Genomic DNA, 23,705 nt, shown 5'->3' with positions numbered 1-23,705 from the left:
ATAGTTCCTCTTTACATGAATACGTCTGGTTGATAGTTAATGATATAGCTTTTAACCCGCCTTAAAAAAAAACAATCCCTTAGTGGAAGTCACATTCCACAAGTATTTTAACCCCTTCCAATCATCCATGTAATATCACATATAACACGGAAAAACTCAGAGTATAAATGACGACCTGTTCTTTCTGTAGTCTTCCTCTCAAAATGAGAAAAAAAAGTTGTGCATTGAGTTTTTCATGAAGCTTGTTCCTCACAAGAAGTCCACAAAAGTGGAAACATATCAAACCCAGAACAAATAGTGCCATTACCGGCAAACGGATTTATAACATGTTTTCGTAAAATCTGCATTGTATAACAACCATAAGTATCGAAGGGTGAAATAGAAAATGTGTATCCCTGATTGCAACAATGTCAGCCTCTGCTTATATTTTATTTTTTAAAGTAAGACTAACCAACAATTTCTGATGAAATTCTCTGTGAAATCTTTTCTTGATGAAAGTGAACCAAAATTGGAGGTTCTTAGATGTTGCAACCGAGATTATACATATTTTTTGTTTACCTAGCCCTATGCGCCAGACACATGCAATGGCACATTTCTTCTTAAGGATCCTACACATAAAAATAATCTTGAAAGTGGGGAGCAGGTCAACCATACATGTAAGAGCATGCTTTTGTATTTCTTAAATTCGTTTCTCTCAAAACTATGATTTTCGGCACGCCCTTTTACTGAGCATTCATTGCTGTGAAGTTTCACTTTTCAGGGCAGCATGCTATACATATACATAATATAGTCCAGTCAAATTAGCTAAAAAAAAGGGCAATCTGTGAAAATCACCATGTAGAGGGTTTCTTTGCGAAAATAAGTTGCAGTCGGCCACCAGAGCAACGTATCAAAAGTTTACTGAAATCGGCTGTTCGCTGAGGCCGCCATTTTGAAATAAGGGGGGCGGGGGTCCAAAATAAGCCGCCGGCGACCGGTTTTCGCTTATATCTTATAAACAATCAATCCCACGGAAAAATATTACCTATTTGACTTCTTATAAAGCTCATAACATCTCCTATAAGAAACACAATACATTTATTAATTTGTGACTTCCGGCAGGGCCGGATTTACCCACTTGCCGCCCATGGGCCGCCTGTATTTTGCCGCCCCTTTATTCTCATTCGTTTTGAAACATTAATAAAAACCATCAAGTAAACGTGCAGCGGGGAGGGGTGCATAATACGCGTTTACTCGTGTTGGTCACATTTATTGCAAAGCCCTGTCAACATTACTAGCAAAAGTTCACGGAACTTTGCGCGATAGTTAAGTTCCGTAAACCTATCTCTGTGTGGACAAGGCCTTCCATTCATAAGAAATGAACGATAAAATTATGAAAGAACAAACTGACCGCACTGTATTTGGCGCAATGCGTGAAGCATTCCTACAGTCTTGTAGGCGCTATGCGTGAAGCATTCCTACAGTCTTGTAGGCGCTATGCGTTTCATACCGACCGCTGCGCTGCGCTGCTGACCGCACTGTGTTTGACGCAATGCGTGAAGTATTCACGCAGTCTTGTAGGCGCTAATATGCGTTACATGCAGATCGACGTATCGAAGGCTTCTCCTTCTCATCTCAAGTCTTCGTCATCATTGCTCTCTGCCCCGCGCCGTTCCGGGCCAAATCACGTGTTTGGATCCTCTCTTAACTCGACTAATTAAAGGTGCTGTCTCTTATATCACCGATAGACGACAAAATTAGAAATTACTGTACTCTCAGGAAGTGAAGATTTTGTCGCCTTTTCTCGTTTGTAATTTTTTTTTCTGAATCCGATATTTTTTTATACTTGCAATGAAAAAAATTGCAAAATTTGCCACCCCCTAAATTTGCCGCCATATAGGCCACGGCCCATATGGCCACCCCCTAAATCCGGCCCTGACTTCCGGTATGTATAAGATATCGCAGTAGTTCTCTGCGGCTATAAGTCGAATTTTGCTTGAAATCACGATTTTCCCACAAAATCTGACGATCTTAAAAACGGCGAGTCGGAGAAAAAAAATTGTTCTGACTGAAATGAAAAAGCATAAAACCACTAACATAACAGTGCCTATTATTCTACTAAGGGTTCCATCTCTGGATCGCTGCGTGGTCCGACCCAGTGGCGGTTGCTGTATACGCGGTGAGTCTCGGCTTGGCCACACTGCATCACGCCTCGCCATGGTTTATGTCGATTCTTTGACTAAGTTGAAGATATTTAGAAAACTAAATGGTTAGTTTATACTTCAAACTAATTGAGGACACCGCACCAAGAACAGCCTATACGCGTATAGGTCTTTATTACGCTCATCTGCTTTTCGGATTCTACTTACCCTGGACTAAGCTGTGAAAACGCCTTCAAACGCGGCGTGATACCTCACGCATTCCGGAGAGTTCAAATAGTTGTATCATTGCGCCGTAAGACTGTGACGGAAGATTACAACTGAAATAGCCTTCATGCACGCTGGCCTTTTCGATTTCCATTGACATTTTTGCAGTCGTGAATGCATAGCTGAAGTGCGCTCCAGCTAGAAGTGTACGTATTTAGCAAATGGGTGGTTTTTATACGAGGATTAAAAATAAGCAAGTGGTACGGAATATAACAAAAGAATATGAAGTATGCAAAACGATAATCTGGGTATCGGAACTTGGTTGTTTTGAAAACGCCTTCAAATGCGGCCCGATACCTCACGCATTCCGGAGAGTTCAAATAGTTGTATCATTGCGCCTTAGAAATGCGACGGAAGATTATACAATTGAGGACACCGCACCAAGAACAGCTTATAGGCGCATGGGTCGTTATTACGCCCATCTGCTTTTCGGATTCTACTTACCCTGGACTAAGCTGTGGTAGCGATAGAATATAGATAGGTAACGGCTCGAGGTCGAAAAACCTTTTTTTTTCCGAGTTAAGTCAGGCCTCTGGATCGATGGGTGCAAGAACGACCTATAAACGGGCCTATAAACTTAAGGGCCTAAGGTGCTAGTTACCCCTTTCTTTACTCACTATCGACATTCTTTCATTTTGCGTTAATCTTGCGTGATTAAAATGATTTATACTTCATATTGCCACCAAAATGACTGATGGGCGTAATAATGGCCTATAAACCGTTTCTTTAAATTAAATATATTAGAGTGTAAACCCAAAATGTATCGCAAAATCTACCCGGCATCCTTCAATAGAAGGGTTAGGTCACCCAAAAACACCAAAACAAGGTACCTGCATAGAAAAGTCTGCGCAATACATCAAAAACAAAACTTTAAATACGTTTTTCTCAAAACGCGGTTTCCCGTTTCAGGCTGTTCTTGGTGCGGTGTCCTAAATTGGACTTAGTACCTAATAGATCAATAGCAAATCAGGTTAAATAAGTACTCGTGACTCATGACGCTCCTACGAGTTTCATAAATTTTTCAAAAATGACCTAGCAAATCTGAAATGTTTTTGGCGACAAAAAAAAATACAATTTTGATTTGGCGAGATAATTGAGCTTGCTTATCTTGACCCCCCCCCCCCCTCCTCCTCCTCACAGTGTATTTCAGCTAATTAACACTGAGCAAAAAGGAAAGACGGAAATAGGTCGACGATATCCCTTTTTGCGTCAAAGCAGTGCTGATTCATAGAGAAAAAAAAGGAGGTGTTTGCATCTTTAGGTTTGTTTACCCTTTGACGTAGGTCGGTACAACCTGGCCGGCGAAATCCGGAATTCGAAATATGAAAAACGGACCATAATGTCCGATTTTTTTACTTAAATCAACTCATTATATAATTTCAAGCACTTTTTATAGAATGACTTTTTTCCTTTAATTACACCATTTCCAAGAAAACCGACAGGATAAACGTCGCTGTACCGACCTACGTCATCAAATCATCAAAAAAATTCCAAGATGCCCGAAATGCAAACACCTGATTTACATACACAAATGAACCATGAAGCAGTGATTTGCATTATTTGATTGCTTTCGTGCATTACTAATGGGTGCAACTGTGAAGGGGAAGAAATTAATAATACAGTAATCTCTCTCCTCAGCGAGAACTCAAAGAACTAGCTGATTTCCTCGCAATAGAGAGATTTCTCATTCTAACGATAATCGATCAGAAATAGACGAACGAGCTTCGACATCAATGACTCAATAGACTAAAATACAATTCAGTTATGCAAAATCACTACAATTCCTCGATCCGAGGATTGCAGGCTCGAGGTGCACACCGGTCGGAAATGGTGTGGACCGCGATATTATTAACGAGTTTTCAAGCGCGGACTGTGTTTGGCGCGATGCGTGAAGCATTCCCACAGTCTTGTAGGCGCTGATAATGCGCTTCACGCCGACCAGCGACCGCACTGTGTTTGGCGCAATGCGTGAAGCATTCCTGCGGTCTTGTAGGCGCTATGCGTTATGCGCCGACCAGCGCGGCAGCCGTACTATATGTTTGACGAAATTAGAAATGAATAGATTTGAAAGAAATTGTAGAAACAGAGGAGAGATAATAAGTTTGAAGAAAGGCTGGGTAAAATTGATGAACCGGTTCATACAGAGTACAGACAAAAATATTCGAACGAAGAGTCTATGGAAAATTAGGTAATAGGAGGAAGCAGAAGCCGAAGCGACTAAATTTTCACCCGTGAAAAAGAGACTTACATCGGAGGATAATTTTGCGACGTAAAGAGACAGCGTTTATTTTGTCAGTAAAGATTTGCACTGAAAACTTTAGAAAGGAAATAAGGGCAGATTCGCGCATACAAGTGATTAAGATCTCGCCTATTTTATGGAGACAAATTTTGAACAGTGCGAAAGGAATTGTATCGTCAATTAGATTGGGAATAAGACAACAATAAGACGCAGTCGTTGAAATTTCAATTTTTTTATTCATTTTTTTAAAAATTTTCTCTCATAGATAACAAAAATATAGGTATTCAAACAATTAACACTTATCAATAAAAGAGAAGGTTGCTGTGCTTAAATTACGAAAAAAATTTCGGCAAGGAAGTACGTTACCTACTTTATTTACACAGCTACTAATGAAGAATGGGTTGGAAATGAATCTCAGTTTCTAAATCACTTATCTATAAAAATGTTTTTAAAATTAGGGTGTGTGATTTTATTGTCTGATTATTATTAGGAGGGATCTCGCCTCTCAATAAATCTCTCATTGATATTTAGCCAATGCACCATTACATTTACTTTCGTACATTCTTTGCTCTCTTTTGTCGTTTCACAATTTAAGAAACATTTCTATGAAAATAGTTAAACCGCTGTCGCAATAAAAACTAAGTGAAACACATCATACATCGAAGTGAAGTTCTTTGCCGAGCAGATACCTTTCTCTCATACTTTCAGAATACGTTTATGAAGGCATATTTGAATAATTAATCATACTTTCAACACAAAATCATTTCCTCATCAAATTTTTCTTCACTCTAGGGATGTCGATACTCAGGGAAGTATCGATACTCGGTATCGATACTGGTATCGACTCTGAGCATCGATACCGGTATCGAGCATCGAGCTGAAGTATCGATACTTATGAGGTATCGATACCATCGATACTATTTCTGAATTATGCCGTGATTCTGAGTGTGCGTATGTCTGTCGGCCGTTAAATTCCGCCAGATTTACGCCTCTCTCGAAAAAGCCCTGTTCGCGTCCTTAGTCAACTATTTTGAGCCTTTAACTACACTTATCGAACTGAGCTTTTAACATTTTTGTTGAAGTATAATCATTTTGAGAAACTTGATTACTCCGTCGTTTGTCACAGTGCATCATGAAGGTGAAATAGTGGGGAGAGAATTTTTTAAAAAAGAAAAAGAGGCCTTCTTCATGGCCAAATCAGATTAAGTATCGATACCGTCGATACTGGGGTCTTGGCATCGATACTGCATGGTATCGATATCGTGGAGTATCGATGCCGAGTATCGTTAAGTATCGATCGAAAGTATCGATACTTTGCAAGTATCGGATAAGTATCGACATCCCTACTTCACTCAGCTTTTACAATTTTAATACAGTTAAAGTTATTGTTGTTTATTGCAAATTATCAAAAGTTTATTAATAAGATGAAAGTGTCGGAGGAAATTTTCAGAATGAATTAAGATTCAGAATTTTTACAATTATTCCGAAAATGTGTTGCTTATTTCGAGTGAAAATCGTCTCTAACGATTACATGTGCGAGATGGAATGTAAGAACTCAAAATCAGTCATACTACCAGTCCAACATTGTCCAAAAACTAAAGAGCCCCAAGTACTTTTCCAGGGTGAACTCCCTGCTTTCGCCAAAATCGTAAGAATGTCACCAACTAATTACTTGATACCTTTCTGCGTGAGACTCTTAAAATATAATCGTTAAGTAGAGGGGAGGGACTGAAATAATCTTTACGGAGTGGAGAATAAAGTACAACCAGTATGGTTAAACTTAAAAAGTGTGTACAGTATAATTACCGTACTACCATACACACCTACTTCATACTTTCAATAGAATTATTCAGCATATGCAGTAAATGGAAACACATTCGCATGTAAAGATTCAAAATGAAACAATGATTTTCAAAAAATGTGACGGTGATAAACAATCAATCACACAAACAGTAGGTACCTTAAATGACTGATAAAAAAGGTAAAAAATAAAAGTACAGAAAGTAGAAGAAAATACACCCCTAAAATAAAAATCAAGGTTTGGAATACATTAACTTACAATAAAAATATGACTTCGTACAATCCTCCTTAAATTATTTCTTGCGCTTAGGAATTTAGCTCTTGTTTTTTCTTAAATTGATCATAACTATGGCAAAACGACTTTTCCCCATTTGCCATCGGAAAATTTACATTTATAAAGCTGAACATGTTTACAGGGTTAATAGAGTAATTTGATATTTTTTCTGGTTGATAATTTCTTTTCCCGTATTTTGAAATTTAGGCGTAGTCATAAGTTTTGATTTTAGTCGTAGTAAATACTACAAAAGAAAGAGAGAAAATATTTCTAATATCTACAAAATATCTTAACCTAATATTTGCACAGTTCATACTCATACTGATAAAAAATTAACGAAAGCGTAGTCAACGGTGACTCAGCTCCATACCTACTTTTATCAGAATAAGCGGTTAAATAGGACGTACAGTTTAGTTGATCTATCTATAAATATAATAAATTTAAAAAGAAAAATGACTTGTTGGCCATACTTGAAGATGAAATATTTGTTTTATTTTACCGTAGAAGGTCTATCTCCCATGCGCTGAGCTACAAATCGCCGTACAAGTCAGGGCATCTACAGTTATACATACATCTTTAAATGACTTTCAGTCATAGTATTTATCACGATCGAATTGGGCGAGAAAAAATCATCATACTCATACTGACACAATGCTGTAGTGATGCTAACGCTCAGATGCAACTATTTGTGTTCAAAAGTTATTCGTGTTGCTTGTATTGAAAATTACAGGCGTACTGTTGTTTCTCTTTCTCTGTAGCCTCGCAGTTATGTTGTAAATGAAAGCATCGTGTTTCGCTCATTAAATTGGGAACCTCAGACTAGGTTTAGCAAAGAAGAATCTTAATTGCCCCATATGAGAATTACCTCGCGTTAGGCCAAGAGACTTTTTCAAAATAAATAATTGTTTTTTTAAACACATCTATATACATATATTAGGTTCTTTTTTGCTGAACTCAATCAAATTTATTTTCAAAATGCTTAATTTCAGTGATGTTTTGTCTTTAGTTTCCTCGAGTTCATGCATAATGATTGATGGTCGCTTTTATGTAACTTTGTTGGGACTGATGTTAAAATTAACTCCAAAATACACAAACACGTGTTATAACCACTTAGAGATAAATTAATTAAGTAAGTATTGCCTAATTAGCCCAAGTCTTGATAACTTTTTAACATTCAAAAATGTATGTGTAGCACCTGAAAATCAAGCCTCGGTACATAGATTATTCAGAATGTGTATGAAAATCTATTTTGAACCAAGCAAAGTGGGAGTTCTTATCAGACCTTCTTTTCTAAAATTCGTAAAAAGAAAATATAAATTAAAAAAAAAAAATCTATCGGCTCAAGTTGGGTCCTACAATGGGAAAGCTCCAAGAAAAACAGCCTTATCTACATTGCAGTGGTTCAAAATTTCATTTCCTATTTTCATCCATTAATCTACCAACATCCCCACTCGAAAATTGTTTGACATTTTTCTCACCCATATAAAAGTTACCTATGTCCACAAAATTTTAAATGAAAATGTTGCTTGGTTTCCTTCCGAAGTATTAAAATAGTAGATGAGATTTTAAAACACCGCAATGTGTATGTGACTATTTTACTTAACTCCATCCGATACGTCTGTCGCAGGCAACTAGTAAAATATTCTTAGTTAAATTGAAATTTTGATTCTTTCCCTAATTTTAGGCAAAGTAATTATTTGCTCATCTAGAAAAGAGGTTTTTGTAAATAATGATATCATACAATCGCAAATAAATTATATCTGGCCCCTGAACGACCCCTTGACTGGGGATTAAAGCATGTCATAATTTATTGAATTTTGAAAAGAATGCCGATTAAAATATTTGAGGGGCGTTTGGAGAGCAAAATACAAAAGAAGTTTGTAGATATGATGAATTCTTATATTCAATACACTGAAAACTCTAGAACTCGTCAAAAGCATACAAGACTTCACGAATCATCAAAATTGTATTATCTGCTCAGAGGGCTGATTATTGAAAATGATAGACAAAGCGACAGACAAAGAGATAACAGAGAAAATTTAACGATCCTATTGGTAGAAATGGGTGGTTGCAGAAGACAAAGGAGGTAAATAATAGACTATCTAACAGCAACCTATGAGGATTTCTATAGTTTGTCCATCATTTTCCTCATTTGTTTACAGCAGCCACTCATTTCAACCAAACGGATAACTCCATTTTCCTTCTGTCTCCTTTGTCTATTGCTTTGTCCATAAAATCCAAAAAAAAAACCCGCTGGCATTTGATAATATGCCGAATTTGACAATCTGCCTACGACACGTCTAAATTCTGAGAGCCAAAAGGATAATGGCGACCCAATACCTAATTGAGTTTCTTTGGTCAGAGCAGGAAATCAACAGCTTCTCCTCATTCTAGAAGATTCAAAGTGCTGTTGGTTTTCCTAAGTTGGGCTCTCCAGGGTATGATTTGAGCGGGGGTGTCTTGGTTCTCGTCGCTTTCCTCTTTGACCGGAGTTTTGGTGTCGTTTTGGTTCCCGGCCGGCTCGCTGTTCTCTTTATTGTTGTTGTCCTCCACTTGCGGCGCTTGCGCGGGACTGGCCGGCGTGTTGCTGTTGAGGTGCGGCGACGAGACTGCCTCCTCGTTACACTTCTTGACCAGACTGTGAGGGAACTCGCAGGGGGGTGTGATGATTTTCGGGTGGATCGTAGGCACGCTCGTGTTCGATCTGGAAAATGGAACGAAATGAGGGAGGAAAAAGAATACAAAAAAAAAAAAAAAACAAAGAAACAAAATAAAAACGTAAGATTTCTTCAAGGTCGCTACCCAGGTCAGTTCGTTAGAAAAGTTGAGTGTGATAATCTCTGTAAATCGGGGGTGAGGGCTGTCCACGTTGCAAACAGATTCCCGCGATTTGCTTGTCCCACTCTGCTGTTCCCCGATCCTATAACATCGGTCTTGTGCAGATCGGGGAGTAGGGAGCAGGGCCGGATTAAGGGGGTGGCCACATGGGCTGCGGCCCATGGCGACAAATCTATAGAGGGCGGCAAATTTTGCAATTTTTTTAAATGCAGGTATAAAAAAAATCGGATTTAGAAAAAAACAAACGAGAGAAGGCGACAAAATCCCTCATTTCCTGAGAGTATAATAATCTCCAATTTTGTTCTCTTTCAGAGATACAAGAGACAGCACCTTTAATTATTCAAGTTAAGAGAGGAACCAAATAGTTAAAACACGCAATTTGGCCCGGAACGGCGCGACTTAGAGGGAAATGATGACGAGGACTTGAGATGAAAAGGAGAAGCCCTCGGCGCGGCGATCGGCATGTAACACATATTAGCGCCTACAAGACTGCACGAATACTTCACGCATTGCGCCAAACACGGTGCGGTCAGCGCGGCGCGGCGGCGGAAGTTAAAATCATTAATCCACATTTATGTTTGTTCTTTCATAATATTTTCGTTCATGTCTTATGAATGGAAGGCCTTGCCCACCCGGAGATAGGTTTACGAAACTTAACTTTCGCACAAAGTTCCGTGAACTTTTGCTAGTAGTGTTGACAGGGCTTTCGCAAAAAATGTGTCCAACACGAGTGAACGCGTCTTATGCACCCCTCCCCCGCTGGCACGTTCATTTGATGGTTTTTATTGATGTTTCAAAACGAATGAGAAGGGGGCGGCAAAATACAGGCGGCCCATGGGCGGCAAGTAGGTAAATCCGGCCCTGTCGGGGAGGAACTATGAAATGGGACAGCGCAAACGAAAATCGGGGAAACGTTGGAGTGGAATAGCAGATCGGGGGCATTCGTCGCCAGATCGGGAAATTCTAAAGAACATCTTGCTAACGGACTGACCTGGGTCTTTCGACCATGAATTTCTTCACGGGATCAAAGTAGGCATGAGCGGAATATAAACAAGAAAAAACAAGCGGGAAAGTTCTAATACTGTCGTATTAGAAAAGCGCTCAGGTGTTAGTAAATGTATTTAGCGAAGAAAGGAAGTATAAACTCCGTCGACTTGGCTTGGAAATGGAAATAAAACATCAGCTGATAGCAAACAAAGGTTACCAAGGAAACCGTAAACGCGTATTTTTGTTTCCCGAAAATGAGCTCACCGTTGAGCTCATCAGGCGCGTTTTTTTTAGGCTTCATTTAAGTTCAACGATCAATTTCGATAAGAATTACTCTACCGCTAAGAAATTTTCTTATAGACAATTGATCGAAACTACCTGCGCATTACGTTAAAAGCATAAAATACAGTTTTCACAGCTTTATTTATTTTAAAAATGGACCCCCCCCCCCCCCCAAAAAAAAAGCCTACACATCGATGAGCTGGTGCGCCATTTAAACGCATTAGCACTAGTATACTAGTACTCAGAGGCAAGTCGAAATCAAAAAGCGCTGCCTATCGGCTGAGCGCTTAAAATGTTTAGTGGGGATCTGGAAAGTGGAATGAATGAAAAGTGGAGAAGAATACAAGAATATCGTGTTATAGATTCATTTTACGGAGTACCGATGATCATTTAAGAGACTTGGAGGACAAGGCGCATAAGTGCAGTTTTTGGAAAAATTTAGATATTAACGATTTCAAGTAAAACTAGTAGTGCATATTTTGTGAAAAACTCGCTCCAAAAATTCCAATTTTTAAGCATCAAAGAGTCAGTTTAAACTTTCTTTCTGCCATAAGGATCCATTTGATTTTGGAACTTCAAACACGTATTTCCTGAAATAGCAAAAACTGACTTACGCGCCTTTTCCTCCAAGCCCTCATTTATTCCACGCATGGAGATCTTATTCGAAAAAAGAAGGTTCCGTCGAGTAAGTCGGACTTGTCGGTACGCCTACTTTTCTGCAGCTGCGTTAAAGTCTCTCAGGTGATTCCTGTATTTTGCCGTCTTGACGATCCTTCGATTGCCACCGGATCCGCGTGATTAAGCACGATGAAACTTTTAAACAATGTTGTCTCCATGGGTCAAGAAACTCGCGTTTGTTGGTGCACCTACTTTTCTGCACCGTGTTAAAGTCTCTCCGGGGACTCCTGCATTTTTATTCAATTTTAAAAGTCTTGGGTTTAAAATGAAAATGGAAGTATACTGAATTCAACAGTACAGTGAGTTTTTCTCCAGCATCGTTGGTTTGCGAGAATTTCAACAGGATACCTTGACAGATAACCCTCACATATTGCCACGCTCGAGTCGAAGATTGAATTTCGGAATCTCGGCAAATCAAAATTATTTATCGGGTTCTTTCACTAGAGCTAAATTTTGGGGGAAAGCCGCCTCCTTTTGTGCTGAATTAAATTATTTTCACTAGCAGTAAGGCAAATCCGTTTATGAAAAATTACAAGGCAAAATTGACGAAAAGATGGTGAAATTAAAGGATACGAAAACGAAAATGCTCAGTTGAGAGCATTAAAAAATTAAAAACTTTTGACGCGATTTGAAGAAAAGTTCACCATTTTTACCTTAAAAAAAATGTATCCCTAAAAGGCGCAAAGGATTTGGGCCAATACTAACGGACGGTTTCTATTCATCTGACGCACGGTGTCTTGAAAACTTACCTATCATTAGCTGCCCTGCTCTGTAAGAGCTGACGTTTCCATGCAGGAATGGCTTGGAGCCTTTTTTCTTCGGCCTCTCGAACCAGTTGCTCTTCTTTTTCTCTCCGCGCTTTTTCGGCGGCCTTTTTCGCCAACATTTGCCGCTTCCAAGGTGGAATAGGATTCCCGTTGCCGTCTTTCTCTGGAATCTGCAACATACATACAAAAAGACATAATAATTAATGCAGGGGACTGATTAATGAAGTTGATAAACTCGGAGAACTCAAAGAGAAAATTTAGTGATCCTATTGGTGGAAGCAAGTGGTTGCAAAAGACAGAGAAGGTATAGCCTTACTGGCATCAGACTAACTACCGGCAAACCACGAGGGATCCTATAATTTGACCGTATTTAGCAGAAAAGAACCAATCCACATCAGCTAGTGCCATTTAATTGGAAAATTTAATTTTCCACATGTAGGTAAACGGTTGTACGGATTTTTATGCAAATTTCAGTGAATTTTCTGCATAGTACAAAGCGAGTTCCTTTGAATTTTCAAAGGAATCCGCTTTACGTTCTCCCGATGCCTGATGCGTACCTTTTCACAGATTTAATCAAAAAGTCATGAAAAGTATGTCTTATATAAGTAATGAAATAGGAAAACTCAATTTTTAGATGACCCTCGTATTTGAGGCTGAGGTGAATTCACTCTGAATCATGGCGTATCTAGCAACGAGTTCTTGGATGCATTTATGTAAAGTCCCCCAATTCCCGCGGTTGCTTCGAAACGAAAATACCTCTTCTACATGCCAACAAACTGCGCGATGCCTCTCTACTTAATGCGATACATCTATCATTTACCAGGCACGGCTGAACGAAGGTGCAAGGCTCATTTCGCTACTTGACAACCACCGCCGCACAGTGGTTCGAGTCAATTAGACATGAAATCTTTTACTAAAACTGCAAATTTAGATGTTTAATTCGTCATATTTTAAATTTTGGGGGGTGCCTAAACAAGAAAATTTCGCAAGAAAACCAATGGAACCATTTTTAAAATCTCAAAGTTTTGCTTTAAGGAAGTTAGAAGCGTTTAAAGTTTCCAAATTTTGTCCGACCCCCCCCCCCCCCCTTTTGACTCGCTCCACTGTGCGTCGCGCCGTTTTCCACGGTGATACGAGGATTTAATTAGATTGCGATCTAGTGAGCGTGTTGGACATTGGTCAGCCTCGTTTGCGATACTCACCTTTTCTACAAAAGCGTCTATGGAGAACTGACGGTTGATCTCCGAAATGGCCTCTTTCTCGCTTAACTTCTCCTGCTTGACTCGCTCAACTTTCATTTTCTTGATTCCGGTGATGTCTTTCGAGAGCTTGAGCTCGGCGATCAGATCTTCTTTGGCTGCTTTGAATGGCTGTTCAGTGCCTGTAATCAAAGAAGGGGGTGATTATAAAATTTGTGCAAAGTATGATGACGAGATTCGTCGATCAGCTTTCCTTGACACAGTTTAATTAATCAATAAACAATTTTTTTTAAATCACTATTTCTCGGCTCATACCTTTTGAATTATGGATTAAAGAATTAATTCGAGTGTGATAAGGGGCCATTCATAAAATACGTAACGGTCTTAGAGGTAGGCTGGTAGGGGGTTCAAGAGGAGCGTTTTGCAGTTTTGTGTTTTTGTACTGAAGAATAGAGACATGACATACGACAGGAAAACCTTGTGAAGGGAGGGGGGGGGGGTTAAAAATCCGACATTCAGCGTTAATCTTAACTTAAAATTTAGGTTGTGACAAATTCTTGGATCAGGTGTGTTCTCTCGGGAGCCCAATGAACACCTACTGGAGGAAAGTGCTCTAAAATATAGATGCGGCAGTTCAAGAGAAAAAAAAACCCCTTTATTTCAGAGTACACAATTTCAATAGAATAATATTTGCCCGCGATGGGCCAACAAATATGCTTTTGAAATTTTGACGAAGAAAATGGTGTTCTGAAGTATAAGTTGCGAATGGTTGAAACCATTATTACACCAATAGAAAGCGTTATATTGCGCTCTGTATGACGGGGATATGGAGGATATGCGTCGTGCTATTTCGCATTCAATTTTTGAGATAGGCCAAAAACCGTCATATTCCGGCAGCAGATAGGTATTCTGCCAAGTTTAGAAAAACACCGTATGAACCTTCAGGCGTTGCCAAATTTCCTGTGATAAAAAACGAATATGTAGGGAAAGTTGTAAATATTCTTCCAATTTTTCAGGTAAGTTTGTTCTCAATCGAATATAAAATACCTGAAAATTACAAGGTAAAATATTCGTAGCTTCCCTCAAAAATACGTATTTTATCCGGAGAAATTTGGCAACTCTAATAAATTCATACGTTACGGCGTTTTCCCTAAGCACAGCAATGAAGCCGACAGTTGGACTACATTTTGCAATTTGGAACTATAAATTCTAGCCCGGTTTAAAAACAACGTATGTGCCATTAGTTTCCCTGTACACATAAGTATTTTTCCAGAAGAGCCAGAATTTATAGTTCCAAATTGCAAAATGCAGTCTAGTTTGTCTCTTCATGTACGCGTTTTTGCACTCGAACCATCGAGGCAACCACGGCATGGCACTTGAGGTGGGCGGTTCGCGGAAAGCTAGGAAATGTTCCTGAGCTTCCTAAGCGATGCGCGGAAGTTTCGCGAGGAAATGCGCATCGAACCCAGATTTCAATCGCCGTTGATTTTTTTCCCTTTTCGCGGCCGAGTTACTCGCCGCCGGCTAGAGAGAGGCTGGCGGAACGGTACTCCGCGATAGGTACGGACTCCGTTCACGCAGGATCGATACTTTTCAATGGTTTCTTATGGAGGAATGTGTTCATGAATCGATTTTCGATACATCGGCTCGGTGGTAGCTACGATTTATGCTGCGCTGGTTCTAATGCGTAAGCTTCCGCAGATGGCGTTCAACTTATCTATTCATCGGCATACCTTCTTCTTCTTTTGTCATTTCGCATGCGTAGATTTTAAAGTGATTGGATAATACGAGCGCGACCGACTACATTTTGCAATATGGAACCATTGTGATATATATATGTAACATATTGTCGTTATGTTGTTTTCCTGGGTACAGATATGGATGAACCGGAAGTATTATGGTTCTTCATCACAACTTACAGTTTAAGACTGCCGTGCTAAGCAAGAACGCCGTAAATCCATCAAGATTTTCCCCCGTTTTCTGGAACTTGACAGTTAATAAAATAAAAACTGTTTTACCCATACACCTCAAATTTTCAGGTTAAGTTTCTAATAGTAGGCTGCCCTCTCATTAGTCTATTTGAGAGAGAAACCAAACACGCAATTTGGCCTGGAGCGGCGAGGCACAAAGAGCAATGATGACGAGGACTTGAGATGAAAAGGAGAGGCCCTCAGCGCGGCAGTCGGCATGTAACACATATTAGCGCCTACAAGACTGCATGAATACTTTACGAATAGCGTCAAACACAGTGCGGTCAACAGCGGTCGCCGTGTAACGCATAGCGCCCACAAGACTGCATGAATACTTCACGCATTGCGTCAAACACAGTGCGTTCAGCAGCGGTCGGCGTGAAAGGCATAGCGCCTACAAGAGTGTAGGAATACTTCACGCATTGCGCCAAACGCAGTGCGATCAGCACGGCGCGGCGGCGGTGGAAGTTAAAATTATTGAACCACATTTATGATTGTTCTTTCATAATTTTTTCGTTCATTTTATATTAATGGAAGGGGAAGGCATTGTCCACACAGAGGCAGGTTTACGGAACTTAACTTTCGCGCCAAGTTCCGTGAATTTTTGCTAGTAGTGTTGACGGGGCTTCCGCAAAAAATGTATCCAACACGAGTAAACGCGTCTTATGCATCCCTCTCCCTCCGGCACGTTCACTTGACGGTTTTCATTGGTGTTTCAAAACGAATGAGATGGGGGCGGCAAAATACAGGCGGCCCATGGGCGGCAAGTAGGTAAATCCGGCCCTGTCTATCTCCCCCTTTTGATGTTTCCTATGCAGACAGATGCTTTAACGGCTGAGCCAATAATAGTAGATAGTTCCTTATTGCAAATTGTAATCCACATATCTTGAAGTGTCTCACATGGGCCACTAGACAAGGTGTGAAGTAGAGGAAAACGTCAAATGTTTTCTCTTCAAAATCTAAAATGGAAAATAATTTACACGACGGGAAGTTTTGGAGTCAACTCCTGAACGGGATATTAATAAGTCTTTTCAACACACATCATTTGGAAATTTGATTACACAAATAACGTCAGTTTTATTTTTGCCATTTAGCTAATGTTCATAGAAAACAATTAAATCTTGTTTTGAAGTTGATTTTCAAACTTCCCGTTGTGTGATTCTTTTTTCTCGTAAATTGTTGAAGAAAGAATAAGCAGAGTTGTCCTATTATTTCATAGCATGTCTAGAGGCCCACTACAGTGGACTCTCGATAATTCGAACCTCGATAATTCGAAAACCTCGTTAATTCGAAGGAAAGTCCGTTTCCCTTGAAAATCTCTCGATAATTCGAAGAAAACCAATGTATTTTTCTCCCCTCGTTATTTCGAAATTTTTAAGCTGGCGCGGCCCTCTATAATTCGAAATTGCGACGAAAATTCTCTCTGTGATTCAAAGTGTGGGAAGTAAATATGGTCCTCCCTCTATAATTCGAAATAAGACGGTACATTCCCTCTACAATTCGAAGTCAACTGTTCATGTACCTGGGTGTCTGAAAGAGCTGATAGGATTGTCAACATTAAACAAGTCCCGTGAGTCTAGCCGCGAAAAGCTTGATCAGCTAATTAGTAAGCTGCTAATTAAATATAAATTATTAATAATTAATGATGACTTAGTGTAATACTTACCTCCGTAAAGAAATAAACTGATATTATTGGTCATTTTTGGCGTAAATCCGTCCATTTGTCCCTCTATATTCGAACCTCTCTAATTCGAAATTTCTCCACATTGAATCTCTTTGTTTCGAACTCTCTTTATTTCGAAACCTCGCTAATTCGAATAAAAAGCCGATTCCCTTCAATTTCGAATTATCGAGAGTCCACTGTATCACCCTATTTGATGGTCCAATATGAAGGAGTTGCAAAACTAGGATATCCCGATGAAGAGTGGCAACTTGGCCGATTGGCCCCAGTGGCCCGATAATCGCCTGGCTCGTATGAAACTATTACGTTCACGTCTGACAGTTCATTATCACGGCAGCATCTCTCGTCCATGTTCACTGACTCCAGATCCGATGAGTGGGCAGACCAACATCGCGCAGATAATGGGTGAAAGTTCCGCGCCACTCTTAGCGCCACGCACAAATCGAACCGGGCAAGGAAAATGGAGAGGAGAGCGAAAAAGTGTTGTGTCGCGACGGTGATGTCCTAACCGAGTCTTTGTAAGTTATTCACTGTCTTTGGAGGGTGAAAGGGTTGGATATGGATGATAGTATATTCAGTTCTAACAAGCCTTCTTGGAGTATGTGAAATGTAGATGACCACTGCAGTGAAATCTCGCTAAGTCGGACAAGCGACCGAGAAAAATTTTGACTTAAGCAGCGTCTTGTCCATTTTAACGCTTAGCACAAAATAAATTCGGAAATTCGAATTAAGTGATTTCAAGTAATTTAAAAGTGATATTTTTCAGTCACTTTTCCCAATTTTTCAATGATTGATAAATTTTTAATTTTTTAAGAGAATTTTTAGGTGTCCATTTTCTCAAAAAAAAATCATCGATTCACGTCAAAAGTTACAAATCTTGAACCTCTTACTTCTGTACATCCCTCAAAAATGCATGCGCGTCATCAGAAACATCTTTATGAAACGTTCCTCTCTTTGACAGTCGCTCCTTTTTCTTCTCTATTCACATACAAAATCGAATTTATGTCAAGTTTGCCAAAAAAAATAAAAAAAAATTTCGATCTAAGCAACTTTCCTTTTGCGACAAGAATCACGAATTTGTCTAAATCATAGGTTTTTTTCAATTGCCCATTTTGCCAGTGTCTCAGGGCCTAAAAAATTGTCAACTTAAGCAGGATTTCGTGTTAATCGTAGTTTAGCCCAGCGAGATTTTACTGCAACTATTTTACTTGCTTCTTGAACCTAGAGTTTTGCAGACAGCGTGCGGCTGTGCCAAATGTCACCACGGCGATATCGAATCCAGTGGCGTGGCGTGAATGATCGATTATCGATATCTCGCCATTTGAAGCTATGGCAAAGAATCGATTACGAAGGTGTTCGCTGCGAACACCCTGATAATCGATCTTTTTTCATAGGTTTAAGTGGCGTATCAATCGATATATCGCAAAGCACGCCACGCCACTGATCGAATCCCTACCTTTTTTGAATGATTGGAGATAAATCCCATTTAAAGGTGAAATAGTTAAACACAAAGAATCTTTTTAGTTGTAAAAAAAACTTCCGGCGTGTTTGTTTAAATTAAAAGGGATGATACAATACAGCTATTTTACGTGTCATTTAAAACCGGGGTCTTGTGACATTTCCAATCAAATTTACTAAAAGTTCTGAAAATCATTATTTAATTATTGCCGCAATTACACGGACTTTCAAAATTGATTGACAGTTGGGCGACTTAAGAAGCTGAAAAATTAGGAACTTAAAAACTGGCTAAATGTGCATTTTTGAAACGATATTTTAAAGGCATAAGAAAAGCTCACAGTATGCTTGAGTGAACAGTAGTTGAGAAAACCCTTTGGATTAGACCATGTTTTCCCGAGGAACGTTTTTGTAACTTTCCCTTGAACCGGTCATATTTTTTCCTTTTCCTGTCGACTTAACGGACAAGTGCGGAGAAAAGTCTACTTTCTACTGTCAATTTTGACTGAAGAATTAAAAGGAAGAAAAACAGAGAAAGAGGAGGTAACAGGATTTCGCACGTTGCTGCCTCGCCCTCAATATTTGAGATAGGCCAAAAAGCATCCTCCGTGCGGTAATAGTTATCTACTCGAGGATTTGAAGCTCGTGTTGTCTAAATCTTGCTTCACAGTGAGTTAGCTAATTTATTCTGACGATTTTGATGTCAGTTCTTAAATTAGCACTCTTCCTGTTAACTCTATTCAAAGCTCTCGGTAATATAAAATTTATCCGTGATTCCTCTAGGGAACTAATGGATTCCATGCGTGTATGCTAAACACCCATATGCTGGATTAAATATACCTTTTTGCTCTTTTATTGAAAAAACCTCAGTATGGAGGAGGGGTGCAGTCCAAGAGAAAATTTTAGAAGTTTAGATTCACAATCGTGGTTAAAATATCCATTCAACCATAGTTTCAAGATTAAATCGTGCGGTTCGAAAATACGGGCTTTTTGGGCGATTCCATTTCTAATTTCACTCAAAACTTGTTGTCTGTACGAGCACGACATTTTTCTTACAATGATTCTTTTAAGCCAAACCATTTTTGCTGAACTAAAATACATTTTCTAAATATGGGTAAAAAAATGGTTTAATCATTATTTTGCTAATAGTTTGGGCGCTGAAAATCATGCATACCTTCGCCGATCCATTTTTCACGTTTCTGCTCCTCCGATAATTTTCTGTGGCTCAGAGAAAACCACGAATTGAACACGGAGATGGCAACGCGGCACCTAAGTATCTCATTCCTGGTGTCCAGTCAAGAGCAAGCGGTCAGTTACTCTCGAGATATTCCGTGCAGTTTTCGCTTTTGTTACGGCTTGCACAGGACGTAAAAAACTACAGAGAGGCGTCGCGAGCGCGCGCCAAACTTTCGGAACAGGGTCGGCATCAGTAGCGTGGCATGCTTTGCGATATATCGATTGATCAGCCATTTAAATCTATGGGAAAGGATCGATAAACGGGTGCTCGTAACGGACACCTTAATAATCGATTCTTTACCACAGCTTCAAATGGAGAAATATCGTTAGGTAATCGATTATTCACGCCTCGTCACCGCAGCATCCTGCCATGCTAACGTAAAATATCTCACCAACATAGGCATTGCGAACTTCCTACTAATACACAATCAAGCTTCTTGTTTTTCTTCCTAGTTTTTCAAGAATTTCACTTACAATCTGATGAAGCAAGTCTAAATATCTTTACAAAACATTCATAAAAATTGATTTACAAACGAATATTTTATCAGAGGAAATTTGGCAACCCACGCGCGGATTCCCAAGCGGCGCTCATCCTTTGCACGGCATTATACTGCCGAGCGCAGTTAGACCGCAGTATGAACCTTCAGACGTTGCAAAATTTCCTTCGATGAAAGATGAATTAATTGGGGAAGTTGCGATTATTTTTCTTCCAATTTTTCACTCAATTTCGTTCGAAATTTGATCTAAAATAATACATGAAAATTTCGAAAAGAAATCGTGTAAATTTCCTCAAAAACACACGTTTTACCCGGGGAGAGTTGGCAACTCTGGATTGTTTGTACGGCGTTCTTCCTCAGCAAGGTAGTACACAAATTGACCTCCGTACATCATGTACGACCAGGGTGCAAATGAATGAGAGCCTGAATCTTTTTGAAACTACTTCATTGTCCGCAGGTAGATACTTTAATTATAACTGACTAATCTTACGACCAGAGCTATCTAAACTAGTAAAGCACTTAAGAATACTTTCGAGGGTTCATAGTGTAGAAAAAAGCAACAAGACTAGCAACTTCGCATAGTTTCTCTAGCTTATTTGGATCAAATTCAGCTATCCAATAAACGCAGGTCTTCGGTAAATTGAGATTGCATGGTAAAATTATTGTTACTTCATCTGAGTGTCGCGAATGTTGCCCGCTTCCTAATTGAAGGAGCTCTTTCTTTCGGGATTCCCTGCCGAAAAATCGATGTATGATGCATTTTTCCCTTGCTATAGAAACTGTTTACCTTCATATTATGGGAAATTTTTTTGTAATTGTAATATAAAGCCGATATTTATTGATCAAATGGTATGAGAATACTGCAATTGAGGTAGACATTTTCCCCTTGAAGACATCGAGAGACGACTTTGCACCGTTTCAAGCTTGTCCGTGCATTCTCTCTGGTTCTGATTCTTTTCGACTGCTTGTCGAACAGTGACGTCATCAATCGGAGGGCATGTCTTCATATTGTTAATGAAATACAAGTACTGTAAAATATACGGCTACGAGTATCCGGTACACACTCAAGTACACTAAATTATTGCGGCTCGATGTAATGAGTTCGCTCTGCTTGGATCAAAAGCAGAAGTGTGCGAATGCCACTGGATGATTTCTGAAAGCTGACTGCTTCGACACTTTAATTATTTCTACATCAAGCCTGACGTTGTAAGGAAAGCTCAGCCTCAGCCCGTCATAGAATCAGCGGCATTTAGAAACAGACCCTTTCTGTTAAACCGAGACTTCGTAGTTATAATTATGAGTGTCTTGATATCAATTAGAAACATAGGCGTCGCCACGATGTGGATGATAAACGTCTTTTAATTCGTCACTCCTTTGACGTAACGGCACATCTCGATTTCTGTATGAGCCTCGAAAAGCATAGAGTTATATGGAGAACAGGGTTCATTTGAAAATCAAGGTACGTCCTTGCGTCAGAGGGGCGACGAATTGACGGGGAGATGACAAATGATCAACGGGATCAAAAATTATACAGCTGCGCGATTCTCTCAATCTGAAATTTGCGTAGTCCACAAACCCCTTCCCTTCAATGATTCTGTTCCCGCAATGTTCACAATCGCGAAACTCCCCTGGATTAACTTTTAATCCAATTCATACGATTTTTTTTCATTCAAATCTTCCCCCGCTTTTGTTGAATAAAAAGTTGGAGCGTAATATTATTACAAAATCACAACAATTTGATGACAATTTGAATGGAAACTTGAATGCGACGTCGCATTTCGCTCAGCTTTTTATGATGCAAGGTTGAACGGAAACATAAGTCGAATAAAAATCTTATGGCCTGGTTACACGCTCAAATTTCCGTCAAATTCCGATCAAAATGATGACCAAGATGGCGGTCAAAAGTTATCTAGATTGATGAGTAAAATTAATTAAAACAGCGTGTTGATTGAAATAAGCATGAAAATCAGATGAAGGATGAGCCCCACAGCTCCATCATCTACCATCAAATTTTTGCAGGCCGCAGAAATTTGATGGTAGATGGTGCGCACCAGTCACCATTTGATCGGAAATTGATGGAAATTTGAGCGTGTAACCAGCACATTATTCCGATCTTTATTAGCGGAGGCTGTATCTTCGGGAACCGGAAGGTGCCTGAGATACCCAAAATCCACTTGACGATATCACACAGAAACCGTAATTGTATCAAATCTTTTTGCGTTCAACTTCCCATCAAACTCCTCGTTCGCTTTCGTCGGATGCAAAGGTTGATGGCCATTGTGCGAAACCGCGTATCTCCGTTTGCGACGTTGCGGAATTCCTGTCATACTTTACTTTTTCTGTGGAAAGCTAGGCTAAAAAAACTTAATTTCTTAAGAAATGCCTTGATTTTTCTTCTCTATGAACAGAATATTCTGTGTAAATGTCAAGCTATAAAGTTGGTTTGTTTCTCTTTGAAAAATTGAAATAGACGCGCGTGTTTCACTGAAAAAAAATATCGGTGTATTTACTAAGAAATGGGTAAAATTACCAAGAATTTAGGGTTCTATTTGATCCCAGTTTTTTCTCGGTAAAATTACCATTTATGGAATTGGTAATTGTACTGGACCTCGGTAAAAACGCCAATATTCTTTATCGTCTGTGGTAGAATTACCGAGATAAAATGGCAAAGTTACCGGGAATTGATTACCAATAAAAGTGGTATTCTTACCTGACAAAACAGTAAAAATACCGGTTTATAGGTAGGGTTACCAGTCTGTCTCGGTGAAATTACCAATAATTGGTAAAAAAAGTGAGATGGTAAAGGTAGCAAAGGACCTTGGTAAAAACGCCGAGAATTTTTTTTCAGTGTTTGAAACACCGCAATAAAGATATACGTGGTTTCGCACTTCAACCATCGAAATGCGCTCTAAGTTCGGATGAAATTCAAATTAAATGCGGAACTTACCGGTGGATCGGATAGGCGGCGCCGACATGGTTTTCGTGGCTAGAGTTTTCTTGAGCTGGACACTAGAGAGGTCATGTATACTAATGGTGGAGAGGGGTTGGTGTTGTTTTCGGGCGGCTGCCTGCGTGTCCTGTGACGGCAGGGGCAGGGGAGGAGGGGGAGGACATCCGCCAGGCCCGATCGTGATCGTTTCTTCCTCGAACTTCTCCAGGGTCACGGCTGGCACCTGCATTTATTATTTATTATAAGAAAAGTACACAAAAATAACCCTAATAATTCAACTTAAGACAACCTCAAGAAAATGCAACTAAGGCTAAAAACAAACAAACAGAGTGCCTGGAGCGTTTTGAAGTGGTTTTAACCCCACCCTCGACCAGGAAACAAAAGTCCATCATTTTCTCCCTTAATCTATAGAAACCACCCACTTCAACCAATAGGATCGCTCCATAC

At 39.6% G+C, this 23,705-nt stretch overlaps 1 protein-coding gene across 4 annotated transcripts in view; it reads right to left on the bottom strand.

Annotated features, from left to right (window-relative positions):
* Window positions 1-5,990: 5,990 nt before the first annotated feature.
* f (espin protein forked) overlaps window positions 5,991-23,705 on the bottom strand; it is a 161,542-nt gene continuing 143,827 nt past the window's right edge. For all 4 annotated transcript variants that reach the window (XM_072295824.1, XM_072295821.1, XM_072295823.1 and 1 more), the window contains exons 11-14: window positions 23,256-23,481; window positions 13,473-13,651; window positions 12,253-12,440; window positions 5,991-9,422 (exon numbers count right to left, since the gene is read on the bottom strand). In XM_072295824.1, the coding sequence (XP_072151925.1) occupies window positions 9,104-9,422; window positions 12,253-12,440; window positions 13,473-13,651; window positions 23,256-23,481 (912 nt within the window). In that variant the 3' untranslated portion in view covers window positions 5,991-9,103. The remainder of the gene's footprint in view (window positions 9,423-12,252; window positions 12,441-13,472; window positions 13,652-23,255; window positions 23,482-23,705) is intronic.

This window comes from Bemisia tabaci, chromosome 2, assembly GCF_918797505.1.
Source record: "Bemisia tabaci chromosome 2, PGI_BMITA_v3".
NCBI lineage: Eukaryota > Metazoa > Arthropoda > Insecta > Hemiptera > Aleyrodidae > Bemisia > Bemisia tabaci.
Note: the sequence above shows the minus strand (reverse complement) of the source record. Positions and strands in the feature narration are given on the sequence as shown.